The sequence below is a fragment of the Pseudophryne corroboree genome, chromosome 3 (assembly GCF_028390025.1).
Source record: "Pseudophryne corroboree isolate aPseCor3 chromosome 3, aPseCor3.hap2, whole genome shotgun sequence".
Classification (NCBI taxonomy): Eukaryota; Metazoa; Chordata; class Amphibia; order Anura; family Myobatrachidae; genus Pseudophryne; species Pseudophryne corroboree.
The window spans coordinates 489406176-489423746 of NC_086446.1; the positions used below are offsets into that span (position 1 = coordinate 489406176).

The 17571-nt window shown below is 42.0% G+C and overlaps 1 protein-coding gene across 3 annotated transcripts in view; it reads left to right on the top strand.

Moving 5' to 3' along the window:
- The window catches only part of SPAG9 (sperm associated antigen 9), a 262243-nt gene extending 251296 nt beyond the window's left edge, over positions 1–10947 (top strand). For 2 of the 3 annotated variants that reach the window (XM_063960919.1, XM_063960921.1), the window contains 4 exons: positions 557–595; positions 1988–2164; positions 2267–2410; positions 3714–10947. In XM_063960919.1, coding sequence (XP_063816989.1) covers positions 557–595; positions 1988–2164; positions 2267–2410; positions 3714–3835 — 482 coding nt within the window. In that variant the 3' untranslated portion in view covers positions 3836–10947. The remainder of the gene's footprint in view (positions 1–556; positions 596–1987; positions 2165–2266; positions 2411–3713) is intronic. The other variant, XM_063960920.1, reaches the window with a different exon arrangement.
- The last annotated feature ends 6624 nt before the right edge of the window (positions 10948–17571 follow it).

The following is a 17571-nucleotide window of genomic DNA, read 5'->3' on the forward strand; positions in this document are numbered from 1 at the left end:
GAGGATGTGATGATTATGAATGTAAACCACTTGATTATGCATTTGTTATTAAAGAGACAGATATAGATATATGTATTATATTTTTTAAGATCATGTTAATTCTTGGCTAGGTGTATTGAAAAGCTAACTAAAAATAGCTTTGACTTCTTCTGTTATAGCTTTTAATTCATATCATGAGAGAGCTGAAAGTCTAGCGCTTAACCCTTTAATGACCGAGATATTCATGTATTTAATAAAATTAGTATGTGGTGCTTCACTTGGTTTTCCTTCCTGAGCATGGTGGTGGTGCTGTTCGCTGCTTTTATCTCTGAAATTGTTCCACCAAGGCAAACAAATATGTAGGTGTTAAACTATGTGATGAAAAGGAGCTCACTGATTACCGTCTAATGTTTGCAAGAGTATGTTGTGAAACCTGCCATATGGGTAGGTAGAGGTTAATATTAGTGCCCAAACATAGTCTGTAAATGTTGACTAATCTTTGCCTATCAGGTTCTCAAGAACTTGTTCTTCACTTTTATACCCTGTCCATTACCCTCCCCTTACTGTCTCACTATAGCGATTATACTGCACCAGGGCCGGTTACTTGGGTTAAGGGGTAAGTGCCGATGCAAAGCAGAAATCTTCCCTCAGGCTTTTTTAGTAGCCACTTTTTTTCTGGCTGTGTAGAGTCACCCCCTTGTATGTTCCTGATTGTTGTCTTCTTCTGGAAGTCCCCTAATTGGCAGTAGTCTCTTGTATTAATAAACGGCTCAGCAGTTTAGTGTCTGCTCACATTTTGCAGCTAATCTTAGTTGCTCTCTTTACACTGGTCACCACATCAAGCCATCCGCTCTCGGACTTCTCTTCCCTGCACACTGCTCTCCTCTTGGACTTCTCCTTGTGTCATGGCCTCCTCATTCTAATGGATGTGTCTTGTACATCTAGCATATCATATTGCAGATTAGGTACCACTTCCCATAGGTGTAGAATAGCAAACACACATGATATTATCGACCTTTTTCATATGACTTGATAAGTGTCAGGAGCAGAAATTTTGGGGCTAAAACAAAATTCATCTTGAAACACTAAGGGCTAGCGAAATGACTGAGGGACACTGTGCCTCATGCCTCAGTGTAGTCACTAGTTTCTGGTGAGTTCAAAGGATGCATTCTCATGCATATTCGTTCCAACAACAAAATAACCATCACTGCAGGAGCACATACAATATGCTCTGAAAACTGGAATGGAGTGTCTAGATATTGTAGTACAGTTTAATGGAAAAGGTTAGTTGCCAGCGTATCAGTGTAAAATGTACATTCAGAGTAGTGGAGGGTCTTCTAAGGCCGTTAAAGTTCCTCAGATGTTCCCACCCACCATTACATCTAGATACATGCATAAAGGTCTGGAGCTCTCAGGTGTTTGAGTAGTTGGATATAATTTCTTTGATTTAACCTACTGACACAATTTCTGAGGGCTCATGCTATACAGAAACCATGAATAATTATGTACAGTGTAAGCAGACCTATTGGCAATGCCTTGTTGAGATAGACATTTTGTGGATCACTGTCATGAATCTTGGTATAGGCCACAAAATGTTGATCCATCTTAATTATACAAAATGCCAAGAGACCGGTCTTCAGAAAAGTTGTTCAGTTTAGTTATATGCCGAGTGCCAATAAGTAAATGTGTAGGTTAGTGTATAAGGACCATTGTGGGTCAGACAGCCAGTATGAATTCCAAGGTTCTTGATTTACGTCTAAAGGAACATTCTGTGTAGCTGGTTTCCAGGTTAGTGCTAGATGAGCAAAATACACATTCCATTATCTTCCTCCTTCAGAATCTAAGCATGCTGCGCTAATATTTGAAGCAAAGTCTTGAAATACTAAATGCTGAGTGTATTTTCCCCACTAGCTTTCCTTTTAGTTGGCAATTGTCATATGTACTTACTTTTGACTATGTATCTGTGCAGCTGTTAAGTCTAAAATAATTTGTATCTTCTAATCTTAAGCAAATAAAGCACTGCCCGGTGCTGGGAGTCGTCCCGGAAGTGTCATCCGTGTCTACGGCGACGAGAACAGTGACAAAGTCACTCCAGGAACATTTATACCATATTGTTCAATGGCACACGCGCAGTTGTGTTTTCATGGCCACCGTGATGCTGTAAAATTCTTTGTTGCAGTACCAGGTACGTATGGTGTTTCTGTTACTAATAAAGTGTTAGTCACAAACTAAATAAACTATGGAATGTGGAAGAACAACTTGTAATGCTGGTTGGTTCTTTGCCCAGGTCAGGTAATTTGCCCATCCAGTGGCAGCACACCAGATTCGTCCGATGATAAAGGTGCCACCTCCCAGCAGGAAGCGAGTAGTCTGGCCCAGAAGTCTATGCTGGTGATGAGTGGAGGAGAAGGATACATTGACTTTAGAATGGGTAAGTGCGGATTTATAGGGCTATAAAGAGACTCCTAGTTGCATATGCTTAGTTTGACTGCTGTAGATTTTTTTTCCCCAAGCCCACCCTCTTACACAATCACTGCCCCTTACATCATGTGTCTTGTTGCATGCTTCATGAGGCTAGAGACCCATCTACAGTACAAGTCCATATTGTAAGTTTCAGAAATCTATTCTTCTGAATAGGAGTTGCATATTTGTATATTACACATAGAGAATTGGTTAATACAATAGGGGCGGAAATTTACTAAGATGGGAGTTCTATTTTTAACGGGATGTTGCCCATAGCAACCAATCAGATTCTACTTCTCATTTATCTCACACCTTCTAGTAGATAATACCTGGAATCTGGTTGCTGTGGGCAACATCCCATCTTAAATAGTACTCCTATCTTAGTAAATTTACGCCTAGGTGTGCAGGGTGTGCAGTGAACCCAGAGCAATACATACCTGTGCCGACAAGTGGGTGCCAAATTCTATGTGGCATCACCTTCCCAGTGACATCTTTTGAATGATGACGCTGTGCATTGAAAGCAAACACTCTGGCACTATACCAGAGCACACATGCACCATCCTCTGTTACTGGGAAGATGGCGCTGATGGGGGACCCACTTGCAAGCACTAGGTGGAGGGGCAAGATGGTGGCTTGAGCTTATAGGAGGGGAGCACAAAAAAACCCCAACGTATTTGGTTTTTCATAGTTCCAAAAATGGGGATGAAGCCACTATGTTGACCTTCATTTTGACACCACAGTGTTGACAGTTATGATGTCAACATTGTTGAAATCTGCAGAATATTCACATGTGAAACATTGACATTCTGAGCAGATGATTAGGCTGAGGGAAGGGAGGGTTAAGGGTTAGAGTTCAAGTACCTGATTGCTGGACCCAGACGATCCGCAGGAGATCCGCTACCAAGTGACTGAAGCTGCTGCACCAGGACACACTTTTTCTTTTTTTGTCAACATGATGATTTCTGACATGCTGAGCACGTTGACATTAAGTATGTTGCCAAAATATATTGAACACCCAAAAATGGATGTTTATCCATCATTACACCAGGTGGATGCAGGCAGATGTTCATTGTGGGCTGAGCCAATATTCATGAAACTGCAACTTACCACAGTTCCCAAGGAACGAATGATGTCAGGGAGACAAGAGGCACAGAGTTTTGATTCAGCTCACAAAATGGCTGTCTCCACTCACTTCTAGTCATGTCCCTTCCAGGAAGGAGTAAGTACACACACTGGTTCATCACTGGCTAAATTCCTTTCTGGTTTTTTAGGTGATGATGGTGCAGAATCTGAACTTTTACATGAGTCCTTACAATTTGAACCTTCCATGGCCAAAGTTGAGAGGAGTCACCTCATAGTGTGGCAGGTTATGTGCAGTAGCAGCAGCGAATGAAGGAGAACTCTACAAGTGTTATGCATGGTGTAAATATTTTTTCCTCCACTTTGTTTTCCCCCCAAAATTTTTGTATTCTTTTATCAGTATTTTAACACTTCAGCGAATGTATAAAATGTTATCTTCGCACTCGAAATGCATTGTTCTACCATCAGAGCGTGTGCTTTGTCAGTAGAGTGGCTTGTTTTATCTTGCACTGTGGTATACTGTATATACACATGTAGAGTCCACGGCCTGCTCATTATGATGAGCTAATCATGTTCTTTAAGGCCAACTCATACATGATTTACTGTCTCTGTAATGAAGCGTAAACAGAATAATGACTTTGTGATAAATAAGGAGACACAACATATGACGCACATGCATGTGCCCCATATTGGTTATTTTCTCACAGTCTCTTGTAACAGTGCTGGGACTTAAAATCTAGTTTGCAATACATAGTTGTTGGCTTTATATGAATTTTCTAGTAAGGATTTGGGGCTCTAGATCTGATACATGCAAACGTTATAATTCCGTTCAATTAATGTTTTTTTTTCTTTTTTCCATTAATTGTTTAAGATTTATGAATAGCAGTAGATTAAAAGGAAGGACCAAACTTTCCAAAACAATGCTTAAAGTGTACCCATCCCTAACATTCAATGATTGTGTCTACTGAAGCAGTGTTCATGAGAATGCAAACCATCAATTCACTAGTCACATCACTGAGGCATGAGCCACTTTGTTCCTCATGCCTTACTGATGTTCCTCGTAAATTAATTGGTATACTATAGGTTCCACTCGCGAGATTCCTCCACTGCATGGCTGGGATGGGAACGCTTTAATGTATGCTCTTCCATCAGGAATGCTGGGGCAAACTGTTTTATTATTGGAGGTTAACCATGAATAGAAACATCTACAGGATATTGCCGGAGCACATGAGGATGTTGTTCATTTCATAGTACTTTGTTTTTGAAACGTGTTTTTATTGTTATTTAATATTTCTGTGTGTACATCTGCAGTGTTAGTTTTGTGTGTGGGTTGAGAAGGATTTAAGAGTAACCTAGCACACATGCGATGTATATAATAGTACTCGGAAGAAAGTTTGTAATCTTTCCCATACTTGGGGACGTGACCTGTGGAGAGTGGTAGGTTCCCAGCATGATTTACGGTGTCTTTTTTTTTAATTATTCCGACATCACAGACTGACGGACTCCAATAACCAACTGATTACACCTATTAAAAATGAGTATAGGTAGCAAACGTGTGAGAAATGCTGGGTAACGTAGCCTCATGTAATCGTAAGCCACCAAATTAACACTACAGTTTTCCTTTTCCCCTCTCGAATTCCATGTTACAGCAGTCGTTGCTTGAAGTATATTCACCATAAAATATGCCATTTTTGTTTTTAGAGGAATATATAAACAAAACTTGCTTGCTATGTGGGTGGCTTAGCTAACCATAGAAAAATATTTTCCTTGCATACTTCTGCCATGTCTTTCCAGGCCTTGGCTGCCCAAATCAGTGCTTTGTTAATGTGGGTACACACTAGGCGATGTGCTTGGTGAGCGACGGCGGTACACACTGTGCGATATCGCTAGCGATATCACGCAGTGACATCATGCCACGGCCGGCCAGAGCATGCAGCTTTGGACGATGAGTCCAAATTGAGCTGCATGCACGGCCGAGACCAAGGGTTGCTAACGACCCGTGGGGCCGCGCATCGCTCAGCTTCGGCTGCATACACATTGTATGATTCAGTAAACTATATCGCTCAGGAGGGGGAAAATGAGCGATATAGTTTACTATATCGCTAAGTGTGTAACCACCTTTAGTCTTTCACATAAACGTTTTTATTTGGTCTGGTCACAAAGTGCTGCTTAAAGCTGTAATTATTTTATTGTACCAATTTTTTTTTTTTTTTTTGCTCCCCCATAATCCTGGTTGACGTAATTTAAAAGTTGTATTTATTGGCTATACCATAAAAAGGAAGCATCCAACCATAAAGGACCACTAATAAACCAGCCACTAGTGAAGGTCACAGATATATGTGAGAGTTAAGTGCATTTTAGAATTGCTGGGTTTTTTTTGTTTTGTTTTTTTAGAAAATTGCGACTAAGGAGACTATTATTTCCCCCTAGAAGTCCTCTTTTTTGGGTAGAGGTGGCCTCTTGGTGTGTGAAATGGCTCATTTAGAATGTTCCTTTGCACTCTGCTGCTCAGCATCATTAAATCCTATGCCACTCCTATTGCTTCTATCTTGGATAAATATTAAAAAGCTGCCTTCCATATTAAATTGCTTCTGTTTTGAAGTAATGTGTATTTATATAAGTCTTTAAAGGCTTGCAATCAAACCATTTTGTTTCAAATACCATAGTCTCCCCATAGTAGAAAAAAATAAATTGCTCCTAAGCTTGCTATGCAAATTCAAATAGTTTAGATGTTGTCTTTCAGCTTCATTATACAGTATAATAAATATTTATTTTTCTTCTGATCTTTTATATATTCTGCTAGCATTTGAAAAACCACGTTTTACATTTCAACTTGTTCATTAGGAATAATCAAGTAATGTATTGAGTAAACATTCTTAAAGACACGTTTCTGAACTGACTTTTTACCTGTCAATTATCTGACATTAAATTGTGCACATGCTATAAATTATATGTGAAAAAGTTTGTGTGACATTTTTATGAGCATTTTAGGATCCGGAGTGTGCATATGTATAGGTGTGCATCTGATCTTGATTTTACTTTCAGTACAAGTCCTTATTGTATCATCAACTGTTTGTCCTTTAAAATATAGGGATTTGGGGAAACTAATAAGGTAATCATTTATGTTGTACCGTAAGCAAAACCTAAGGGTATTTTATTTTTATATAATAGAAGTCTTAAAACAGCCCTGATTATTCTCACTGGGAATCATTAAGCAGGCACACATTTCTATTGCAAAACATAAGGTGAAACTTGTGTCTGTATCTCAACTAAACAAAGTTACATACAGTAGGTTTCCTGAGATTGAAGACCTTTCTATTGGTATAAAGTCTCAAAAATGAGTTGGACTCGAGATCTTCTATGGTTCGGGTGGTGCTTACTTGGCCCAGGTGTCTGGTTCGACTTGTATTTGGGATCAAGCTTGTTGTAGGGTTAAAATTTGAGTAGATGTAGGGCTTTGGTAAGGCAAGTATCAGTATTTAAACACCTCTCTCTCTTGAAATTAGGGGTGTCTCGTCTTTCTATGCCAACGAGGGTACAAGATAAAAGTATATAGGACCTCTCCAGTCCACACTTGGTTAAGAGTAATGGGCAGCACTGAAAATAGCTTTGTGTGTTGAGAATTGATGTCATTGGGAAATGTCAGGATAGGAATCAAGGGTGACAACAGTTTTTAAATGAAATTGTGATAGGAAACCCTTTTATACTGTCTATTACAGTCAGGAAGGGAGTTTGTTCATGAAAATGCTCCTTAGGATTTATTTCTGCCCATATGAAGTCCACAAAAGGTAAGGCTACCCTTAAGGTATTTAGAAATGGTTTTAATTTAACAGTGTATGCTCACTGGCCATCTTAGACCTCCAGCAGCCTAGAATCCTTACAACTCTTCCTCAACCCTTACTGATCACACACACCCACCCCTCACGTAAAACCCTGTCATGCACATATGAGTGCACTTACTAGTTTGAATAAGGAATTGTATTTAAATCTAGTGAACCTTTTTATCTTCAATAGGCTCCAAATGCATGATGACAATGTCTGTAATATTGCTAAAAACAACTCTAAACCACATCTCCACATGTTCTTTTCTTAGTAGCATTGAAAAAGTTTACATTACCCGCAACTTAAATAAAGGAAGTAATTGGTTATATAGAACATAGGTTTTCTATATTTCTTTTTATCTTTTTGTGTTTTACTTTATTTTTGCCTATCCACTTTTATATGAGACAGGTATTTGAGGTGCACACAGATTGTTTTTCACCATAATCAGAGTGTTTGTATGTGGCATATGACATATGTAAATTGCTCACTGTAACTAATGTGGGCTATACATCAAGACAATATCATTCCAAACAGCGAACTGGTTGGCTGGTTGGAATGATAATCTGGCAGTGTATGGGAGCAAACTATAATCGTTTGTTTGCCCCCAAACGACAAAAACGGTTTGTCCAACTAGTTGGGAAAATCAAACAGGTTTTATTTTTCCCAACTAATCGTTCTAGTGTAGGGGGAACTTCCCAGCAACCGAACGATAACTAGGCGGACATTGATCAGCACACCCCCACCAAGCCGTGCTAGATCACCCCCCACCCCTCCCCCACGCTTGATGGGACTCTCCCCCATTCACAGTAAACCCCCACTGGGACTTGCATACACACTTGCACAAAGCAGGGGACGACAGCGCAACATACAGTGCCATGCATCATACAAGATATCTTCTAGTTGGCCGTGCAGCATGGCCAACCAGAAGGCATCATATGCGACTTGTTGGTACACGCTGAACGGTCCGGAAACAACATATCGTGCCTATATCTTTCTGGTGTGTATCCACCCTTTATACGGGAAGTACAGCTTCATAACTGTGTGATATCAGAATATATAGCTTTTTCCTGGCAGGGGTATATTGTGCAGAGACAATATGAGCCACTATATGTGACCACATTATATCTATAAAATGTGAGTATATGTATAGATAGATATATCTGTATCTAATAAATATATATAGGCATAACTTGTTCGCCATTGTCTTTGACATCACAAGTTGCAGAAAATTGGCTTGTGTGCTGAAAAACTTGATTAGGCGTGAGAGCAGAGTTTTAGTTGGTCAGTTGAATGGTTAGAGGAAAGTTGGTCTGGTTTATGGCCAGCTTTAATTCGAGCGGCTTGTACAACATAGCATTCTGGTTTAAAGATAAATATTAAAATTAGCAGTTCCTCCTATAGCCTTAAAATGTTATTGCATCATTTAGATGGTATCTGGGCTCTAGGTCGACCACAGTTAGGTTGACAATATCTAGGTCGACCACTACTGGTCGACAGTGTTTCTAGGTCGACAGGTCAAAAGGTCGACATGAGTTTTTCACAATTTTTTTTTCTTTTTTTAAAAACTTTTTCATACTTCATGATCCACATGGACTATGTTTGGGAATAGTAACCTGTGCTGAGCACAGCAGTAGCGGAGTGAGACACCTTACCCGAAGCTTGGCGAGCGGACACGGTGCACTAATTGGGTTTCCCGGTCACTGTACGGAGAAAACTGCACCAATAAATTTAAAAAACTCATGTCAACCTTTTGACCTGTCGACCTAGAAACCCTATCGACCTAGAATCCCTGTCGACCAATAGTGGTTGACCTAGACACTGTCGACCTAAGTCTGGGCGACACTCCATACCGCACCCCATTTAGATGAATATTTTTCCATTCAATATTTTCTAGTCTTCACTTATATTAAAATTGCAAAACATGGCCAAAAATCAGGATTTAAAAAAAAATATATTTGTTAATAGAGATAATTACTATTTATCCATCATTATTATTATTTTAATGTACTTAAATGATCCTGTGGCAAGTATTTCTAGCATTTTATATGTTGGAATATATATTCTGAAGTCAAATCAAGATTATTTTTATTTAGAGATACAGGTAATGATTTAATTATTACTGTTAATGCCCTTTGTATTTGCAAATTTCTAAAACTAGTTTAAAAATGGGTTGAATGGTTTCTTATGGACCTATTCTCACCACTGCATGAATTTTATGGTCACCTTAAAAATCGCTGACTGCAGCACACCCTATTGCTAACTACTTGCTACTACTAGAATGGTTGTGTCTATGTTACCTTCTTGTTCAGGACCTGGAAGTGACAAAACGAGAGTGCAGGAGAAAATTTCCGCCCTTACAGCACCCAAATGTTTTCTTCGTTCTCCGTTAGTTTGGAATAAAAAAAAAATTCTATGCCGCATTGGACCCTCGCGGGCTCGGTGTCGCGCTTCGCTTGCCGCACTTTACTATTCCAAATAGATTGTGACATGGACCCAGGGGGTTATGGAAAAGGTCCTCTCCATGAAGGTAAACTAGACGCTACCCTACTAGAATGGATTGTTTTTGCAGCATCGCTGCAAATTCAGATTATTTCAATTTGCCAAGTTTGTATCAGACGTGCTTTTAACATTTGATTAAACTGACTAACAAAATTGTGGTTGTTACTGCAGACTACCTAAGCTTATCAGAGTATAAAACTTAAGAAAATAAGGAGGAACTAAAATTTAAGAAAAAACACTGTTGTATGTACATTTGTTCCTTCTGTTTAGTTTACTGTATATTTAACGTTACCAAATTTTTTTTTTTTATTCCTGTCCTTTTCAGAATACACATTCTTAAAACGAGTCATGCATTGCTAAATTGTATTTTATATATATGTATATTAAAACATACTTTTATATAAGTCTAAAAAACTAACTTTAACCAGTGTGTGTATGTATGTGTTTATATACACAACATTTCATAAGCATATGTGCTCACAATGTATTGTACTTTAGTAGGTTTTTTTTATATTAAATACGATGAACAAACTGGGTTGAGCTATAACTTCAATTTGATCATATTAGCGACCCACAATTATTGTAAATGTTCTGCATGATTTCAATGCACAAATCAATATTTATTCTACTGTAACTCCAAATGTACCAAAGGATTTCATATATTATAGTGAGTTTTAAATTTTTTTTTTTTTTTTATCTAAAAAGTCTAACAAATGTAGGACTGAACTATCAGACGGAAATAGTTGCCTTGCAAAAGTATATTTTTGTGCAGTTTGCTAACTTGTCAGTGTATTTAATCATTTTAAATTACAATTTTAAATCTGTTCTTGCTTTATAAACCATTTAACACCTTTTATCTGTTGAATTCTATTTTACGGTATTTTATGTTTGAACATTGTTTATTAAACTGACCATAGGTAGTGCTCCTTGTAATTTACTGCCTGACACATTGTAAGAGAACTTCTGTACGCAAGAAAGATCATTTTGGTACTTAGGGCTTAAGTATTTAATTCCATCATCAACCCTTTGGGGTTTAGAATGTAGCTTTGTACATGATATACATGTGTGTAAATATATATATATATAAATATGTATATGAAACAATTTGCAATCCGTGTTTTTGTGTTTATTTGTAATGCTTCATGTTTTCTTTTATTCTACCCCAGGAATAAATGTAAATAATTTAATATAAAATGCTAAAAGATACTGGAAGGAATTTGCAATAAATAAATATATAGTATCAGGAATGTCTAGCTGTCATGTAAAATTAAAAATACATTACTAAGTACATTTAAAAGATGTTACAGGATTCCTAGATAATATAGTAACATTTATTTTTGAAAGTTATAATTATATTATGGATATAGTTTAAAACTTTGGAATAATTCTTAAACTTATGTTTGCTACTAAAATGGTCGGGAAGTGTGTCAGTAAGTGTGACTGTCAGTATGTTTGTCAGTAAGTGGAATCTGTCAGTAAGGGGTGTCTGTGTTAGTAAGTGGTATCTGTAAGCAAGGTGTTTGTGTCAGCAAGGGGTGTCAACTAGATATGCCCCCACATAGACTCCACCCCCTTTTTATCTCCCTGGACGGTTTTCCATCCCAATCTTCCCATGCCTTCATGGATGTCAGAGCAGAACTGGCGTGAAAAACCTGGCTAGTTGGAGCACACACCAGGCTCGGGGGTCTTCTATATTTAAGTGGTGTCTGTGTCAGTAAGTATATCTGTGTTGTCTGTGTCTGTAAGTAGCATCTGTTACATAGTTAATGAGGTTAGAAAGAGGCAAAATGTCCATCGGGTTCAACCTGTAATCTGTCTTTAGCCGAGTTCATTATAATGTCTCAATTGAAATAATGATTTATGTTTACTTAACAACTGAAAATCATGTTCCTCCCAGATTAAAAATAAGATTTTACTTACCGATAAATCTATTTCTCGTAGTCCGTAGTGGATGCTGGGGACTCCGTCAGGACCATGGGGAATAGCGGCTCCGCAGGAGACAGGGCACAAAAATAAAGCTTTAGGATCAGGTGGTGTGCACTGGCTCCTCCCCCTATGACCCTCCTCCAAGCCTCAGCTAGGATACTGTGCCCGGACGAGCGTACACAATAAGGAAGGATAATGAATCCCGGGTAAGACTCATACCAGCCACACCAATCACACCGTACAACTTGTGATCTGAACCCAGTTAACAGTATGACAAACGTAGGAGCCTCTGAACAGACGGCTCACAACAATAACAACCCGATTTTTTTGTAACAATAACTATGTACAAGTATTGCAGACAATCCGCACTTGGGATGGGCGCCCAGCATCCACTACGGACTACGAGAAATAGATTTATCGGTAAGTAAAATCTTATTTTCTCTGACGTCCTAAGTGGATGCTGGGGACTCCGTCAGGACCATGGGGATTATACCAAAGCTCCCAAACGGGCGGGAGAGTGCGGATGACTCTGCAGCACCGAATGAGAGAACTCCAGGTCCTCTTTAGCCAGGGTATCAAATTTGTAGAATTTTACAAACGTGTTCTCCCCCGACCACGTAGCTGCTCGGCAGAGTTGTAATGCCGAGACCCCCCGGGCAGCCGCCCAGGATGAGCCCACTTTCCTTGTGGAATGGGCCTTGACAGATTTTGGTTGTGGCAAGCCTGCCACAGAATGTGCAAGTTGAATTGTGCTACAAATCCAACGAGCAATCGTCTGCTTAGAAGCAGGAGCACCCAGCTTGTTGGGTGCATACAATATAAACAGCGAGTCAGACTTTCTGACTCCAGCAGTTCTTGAAATATATATTTTCAATGCCCGGACCACGTCCAACAACTTGGAATCCTCCAAATCGCTAGTAGCCGCAGGCACCACAATAGGCTGGTTCAGGTGAAACGCTGACACCACCTTAGGCAGAAAATGCCCTGTCCGAATGGAAAATCAGATATGGGCTTTTATAGGATAAAGCCGCCAATTCTGACACTCTCCTGGCTGAAGCCAGGGCCAGTAGCATGGTTACTTTCCATGTAAGATATTTCAAATCCGCCGATTTGAGTGGCTCAAACCAATGGGATTTGAGAAAATCCAAAACTACATTAAGGTCCCACGGAGCCACTGGGGGCACAACCGGGGGCTGTATATGTAGTACTCCTTTTACAAAAGTCTGGACTTCAGGAACTGAAGCCAATTCTTTCTGGAAGAAAATCGACAGGGCCGAAATTTGAACCTTAATGGACCCCAATTTGAGGCCCATAGACAATCCTGTTTGCAGGAAATGTAGGAATCGACCCAATTGAAATTCCTCCGTGGGGGCCTTCCTGGCCTCACACCACGCAACATATTTTCTCCAAATGCGGTGATAATGTTGTGCAGTCACCTCCTTCCTGGCTTTTACCAGTGTAGGAATGACCTCTTCCGGAATGCCTTTTTCCCTTAGAATTCGGCGTTCAACCGCCACGCCGTCAAACGCAGCCGCGGTAAGTCTTGGAATAGACACGGTCCCTGCTGAAGCAGGTCCCGTCTTAGAGGTAGAGGCCACGGATCCTCCGTGAGCATCTCTTGAAGTTCCGGGTACCAAGTTCTTCTTGGCCAATCCGGAGCCACGAGTATCGTTCTTACTCCCCTTTGCCGTATAATTCTCAGTACTTTTGGTATGAGAGGCAGAGGAGGGAACACATACACTGACTGGAACACCCACGGTGTTACCAGAGCGTCCACAGCTATTGCCTGAGGGTCTCTTGACCTGGCGCAATACCTGTCCAGTTTTTTGTTGAGGCGGGACGCCATCATATCCACCTTTGGTTTTTCCCAACGGTTCACAATCATGTGGAAGACTTCTGGATGAAGTCCCACTCTCCCGGGTGTAGATCGTGTCTGCTGAGGAAGTCTGCTTCCCAGTTGTCCACTCCCGGAATGAACACTGCTGACAGTGCTATCACATGATCTTCCGCCCAGCGAAGAATCCTTGCAGCTTCTGCCATTGCTGTCCTGCTTCTTGTGCCGCCCTGTCTGTTCACGTGGGCGACTGCCGTTATGTTGTCCGACTGGCTCAACACCGGCTGACCCTGAAGCAGGGGTTTTGCCAGACTTAGAGCATTGTAAATCGCTCTTAGCTCCAGTATGTTTAGTGTTTATGTGAAAAGACATCTCCAGGCTTGACCATACTCCCTGGAAGTTTCTTCCCTGTGTGACCGCTCCCCAGCCTCTCAGACTGGCATCCGTGGTCACCAGGACCCAGTCCTGTATGCCGAATCTGCGGCCCTCTAACAGATGAGCACTCTGCAACCACCACAGAAGAGACACCCTTGTCCGTGGTGATAAGGTTATCCGCTGGTGCATCTGCAGATGCGATCCGGACCATTTGTCCAACAGATCCCACTGAAAAGTTCGTGCGTGGAATCTGCCGAATGGAATCGCTTCGTAAGAAGCCACCATCTTTCCCAGGACTCTTGTGCATTGATGCACAGACACTTTTCCTGGTTTTAGGAGGTTCCTGACAAGTTTGGATAACTCCTTGGCTTTCTCCTCCGGAAGAAACACCTTTTTCTGAACCGTGTCCAGAATCATTCCCAGGAACAGCAGACGTGTTGTCGGTGTCAACTGAGATTTTGGAAAATTCAGAATCCACCCGTGTTGTTGCAGCACTAATTGGGTTAGTGCTACTCCGTCCTCCAGCTGTTCTCTGGACCTTGCCCTTATCAGGAGATCGTCCAAGTAAGGGATAATTAATACGCCTCTTCTTCGAAGAAGAATCATCATTTCGGCCATTACCTTGGTAAAGACCCGAGGTGCCGTGGACAATCCAAACGGCAGCGTCTGAAACTGATAATGACAGTTTTGCACCACGAACCTGAGGTACCCTTGATGTGAAGGGCAAATTGGGACATGCAGGTAAGCATCCTTTATGTCCAGGGACACCATAAAGTCCCCTTCTTCCAGATTCGCTATCACTGCTCTGAGTGACTCCATCTTGAATTTGAATTTCTGTATGTACAGATTCAAAGATTTCAGATTTAGAATAGGTCTTACCGAGCCGTCCGGCTTCGGTACCACAAATAGCGTGGAGTAATACCCTTTTCCTTGTTGTAGGAGGGGTACCTTGACTATCACCTGCTGAGAAAACAGCTTGTGAATGGCTTCCAATACCGTCGCCCTGTCTGAGGGAGACGTTGGCAAAGCAGACTTTAGGAACCGGCGAGGGGGAGACTTCTCGAATTCCAACCTGTAACCCTGAGATACTACCTGCAGGATCCAGGGGTCCACCTGTGAGCAAGCCCACTGTGCGCTGAAATTCTTGAGTCGACCCCCCACTGCTCCTGAGTCCGCTTGTAAAGCCCCAGCGTCATGCTGAGGGCTTTGCAGAACCTTGGGAGGGCTTCTGTTCCTGGGCAGGGGCAGCTTGCTGTCCTCTCTTACCCCTTCCTCTGCCCCGGGGCAGATATGACTGTCCTTTTGCCCGCTTGTTCTTATAGGACCGAAAGGACTGCGGCTGAAAAGACGGTGTCTTTTTCTGTTGGGAGGGGGTCTGAGGTAAAAAGGTGGATTTTCCGGCAGTTGCCGTGGCCACCAGATCCGATAGACCGACGCCAAATAATTCCTCCCCTTTATACGGCAATACTTCCATATGTCGTTTAGAATCCGCATCACCTGACCACTGTCGCGTCCATAAACTTCTTCTGGCAGATATGGACATCGCATTTACTCTCGATGCCAGAGTGCAAATATCCCTCTGAGCATCTCGCATATAAAGAAAAGCATCCTTTAATTGCTCTATAGTCAATAAAATACTGTCCCTATCCAGGGTATCAATATTTTCAGTCAGGGAATCCGACCAGACCACCCCAGCACTGCACATCCAGGCTGAGGCGATGGCTGGTCGCAGTATAACACCAGTATGTGTGTATATACTTTTTAGGGTAGTTTCCAGCCTCCTATCAGCTGGATCCTTGAGGGCGGCCGTATCAGGAGACGGTAACGCCACTTGTTTTGATAAGCGTGTGAGCGCCTTATCCACCCTAGGGGGTGTTTCCCAGCGCGCCCTAACCTCTGGCGGGAAAGGGTATAATGCCAATAACTTTTTTGAAATTAGCACTTTTCTATCTGGGTTAACCCACGCTTCATCACATACATCATTCAATTCCTCTGATTCAGGAAAAACTACAGGTAGTTTTTTCACCCCCCACATAATACCCCTTTTTGTGGTACTTGCAGTATCAGAGATATGCAAAGCCTCCTTCATTGCCGTGATCATATAACGTGTGGCCCTACTTGAAAATACGTTTGTTTCTTCACCGTCGACACTAGATTCAGTGTCCGTGTCTGGGTCTGTGTCGACCGACTGAGGTAAAGGGCGTTTTACAGCCCCTGACGGTGTCTGAGACGCCTGGGCAGGTACCAACTGGTTTTCCGGCCGTCTCATGTCGTCAACTGATTTTTGTAATGTGCTGACATTATCACGTAATTCCATAAACAAAGCCATCCACTCCGGTGTCGACTCCCTGGGGGGTGACATCACCATTATCGGCAATTGCTCTGCCTCCACACCAACATCGTCCTCATACATGTCGACACACACGTACCGACACACAGCAGACACACAGGGAATGCTCTTATCGAAGACAGGACCCCACTAGCCCTTTGGGGAGACAGAGGGAGAGTTTGCCAGCACACACCCAAGCGCTATAATATATATGGGAACAACCTTATATAAGTGTTGTATCCTTATAGCAGCTTAAATATATCAAATATCGCCAAAAAAAGTGCCCCCCCTCTCTGTTTTACCCTGTTTCTGTAGTGCAGTGCAGGGGAGAGTCCTGGGAGCCTTCCTCACAGCGGAGCTGAGCAGGAAAATGGCGCTGTGTGCTGAGGAGAATAAGCCCCGCCCCCTATTCCGGCGGGCTTTTCTCCCGGTGTTTGAGATATCTGGCATGGGTTTAATACATCCATATAGCCTCAAGGGCTATATGTGATGTATTTTTTAGCCATAACAGGTATTATACATTGCTGCCCAGGGCGCCCCCAGCAGCGCCCTGCACCCTCCGTGACCTATGGTGTGAAGTGTGTGACAACAATGGCGCACAGCTGCAGTGCTGTGCGCTACCTTCATGAAGACTGAAAAGCCTTCTGCCGCCGGTTTCTGGACCTTCAATCTTCAGCATCTGCAAGGGGGGTCGGCGGCGCGGCTCCGGGACGAACCCCAGGGTGAGACCTGTGTTCCGACTCCCTCTGGAGCTAATGGTGTCCAGTAGCCTAAGAAGCCAATCCATCCTGCACGCAGGTGAGTTGAACTTCTCTCCCCTAAGTCCCTCGATGCAGTGAGCCTGTTGCCAGCAGGACTCACTGAAAATAAAAAACCTAAAAACTTTTTCCAAGCAGCTCCTTAAGAGAGCCACCTAGATTGCACCCTGCTCGGACGGGCACAAAAACCTAACTGAGGCTTGGAGGAGGGTCATAGGGGGAGGAGCCAGTGCACACCACCTGATCCTAAAGCTTTATTTTTGTGCCCTGTCTCCTGCGGAGCCGCTATTCCCCATGGTCCTGACGGAGTCCCCAGCATCCACTTAGGACGTCAGAGAAAATGTCAATATTTTAAATGTTCTAACCTTGGATATCTTTTTCAGTCAGAAATGTATCCAATCCGTTTTTAAATGCATATATAGTGTCCGCCATTACCACCCTCACTGGCAGGGAATTCCAGATCCTTATTGCTCTAACACTGAAGAACCCTTTCCTACGTAGCATGT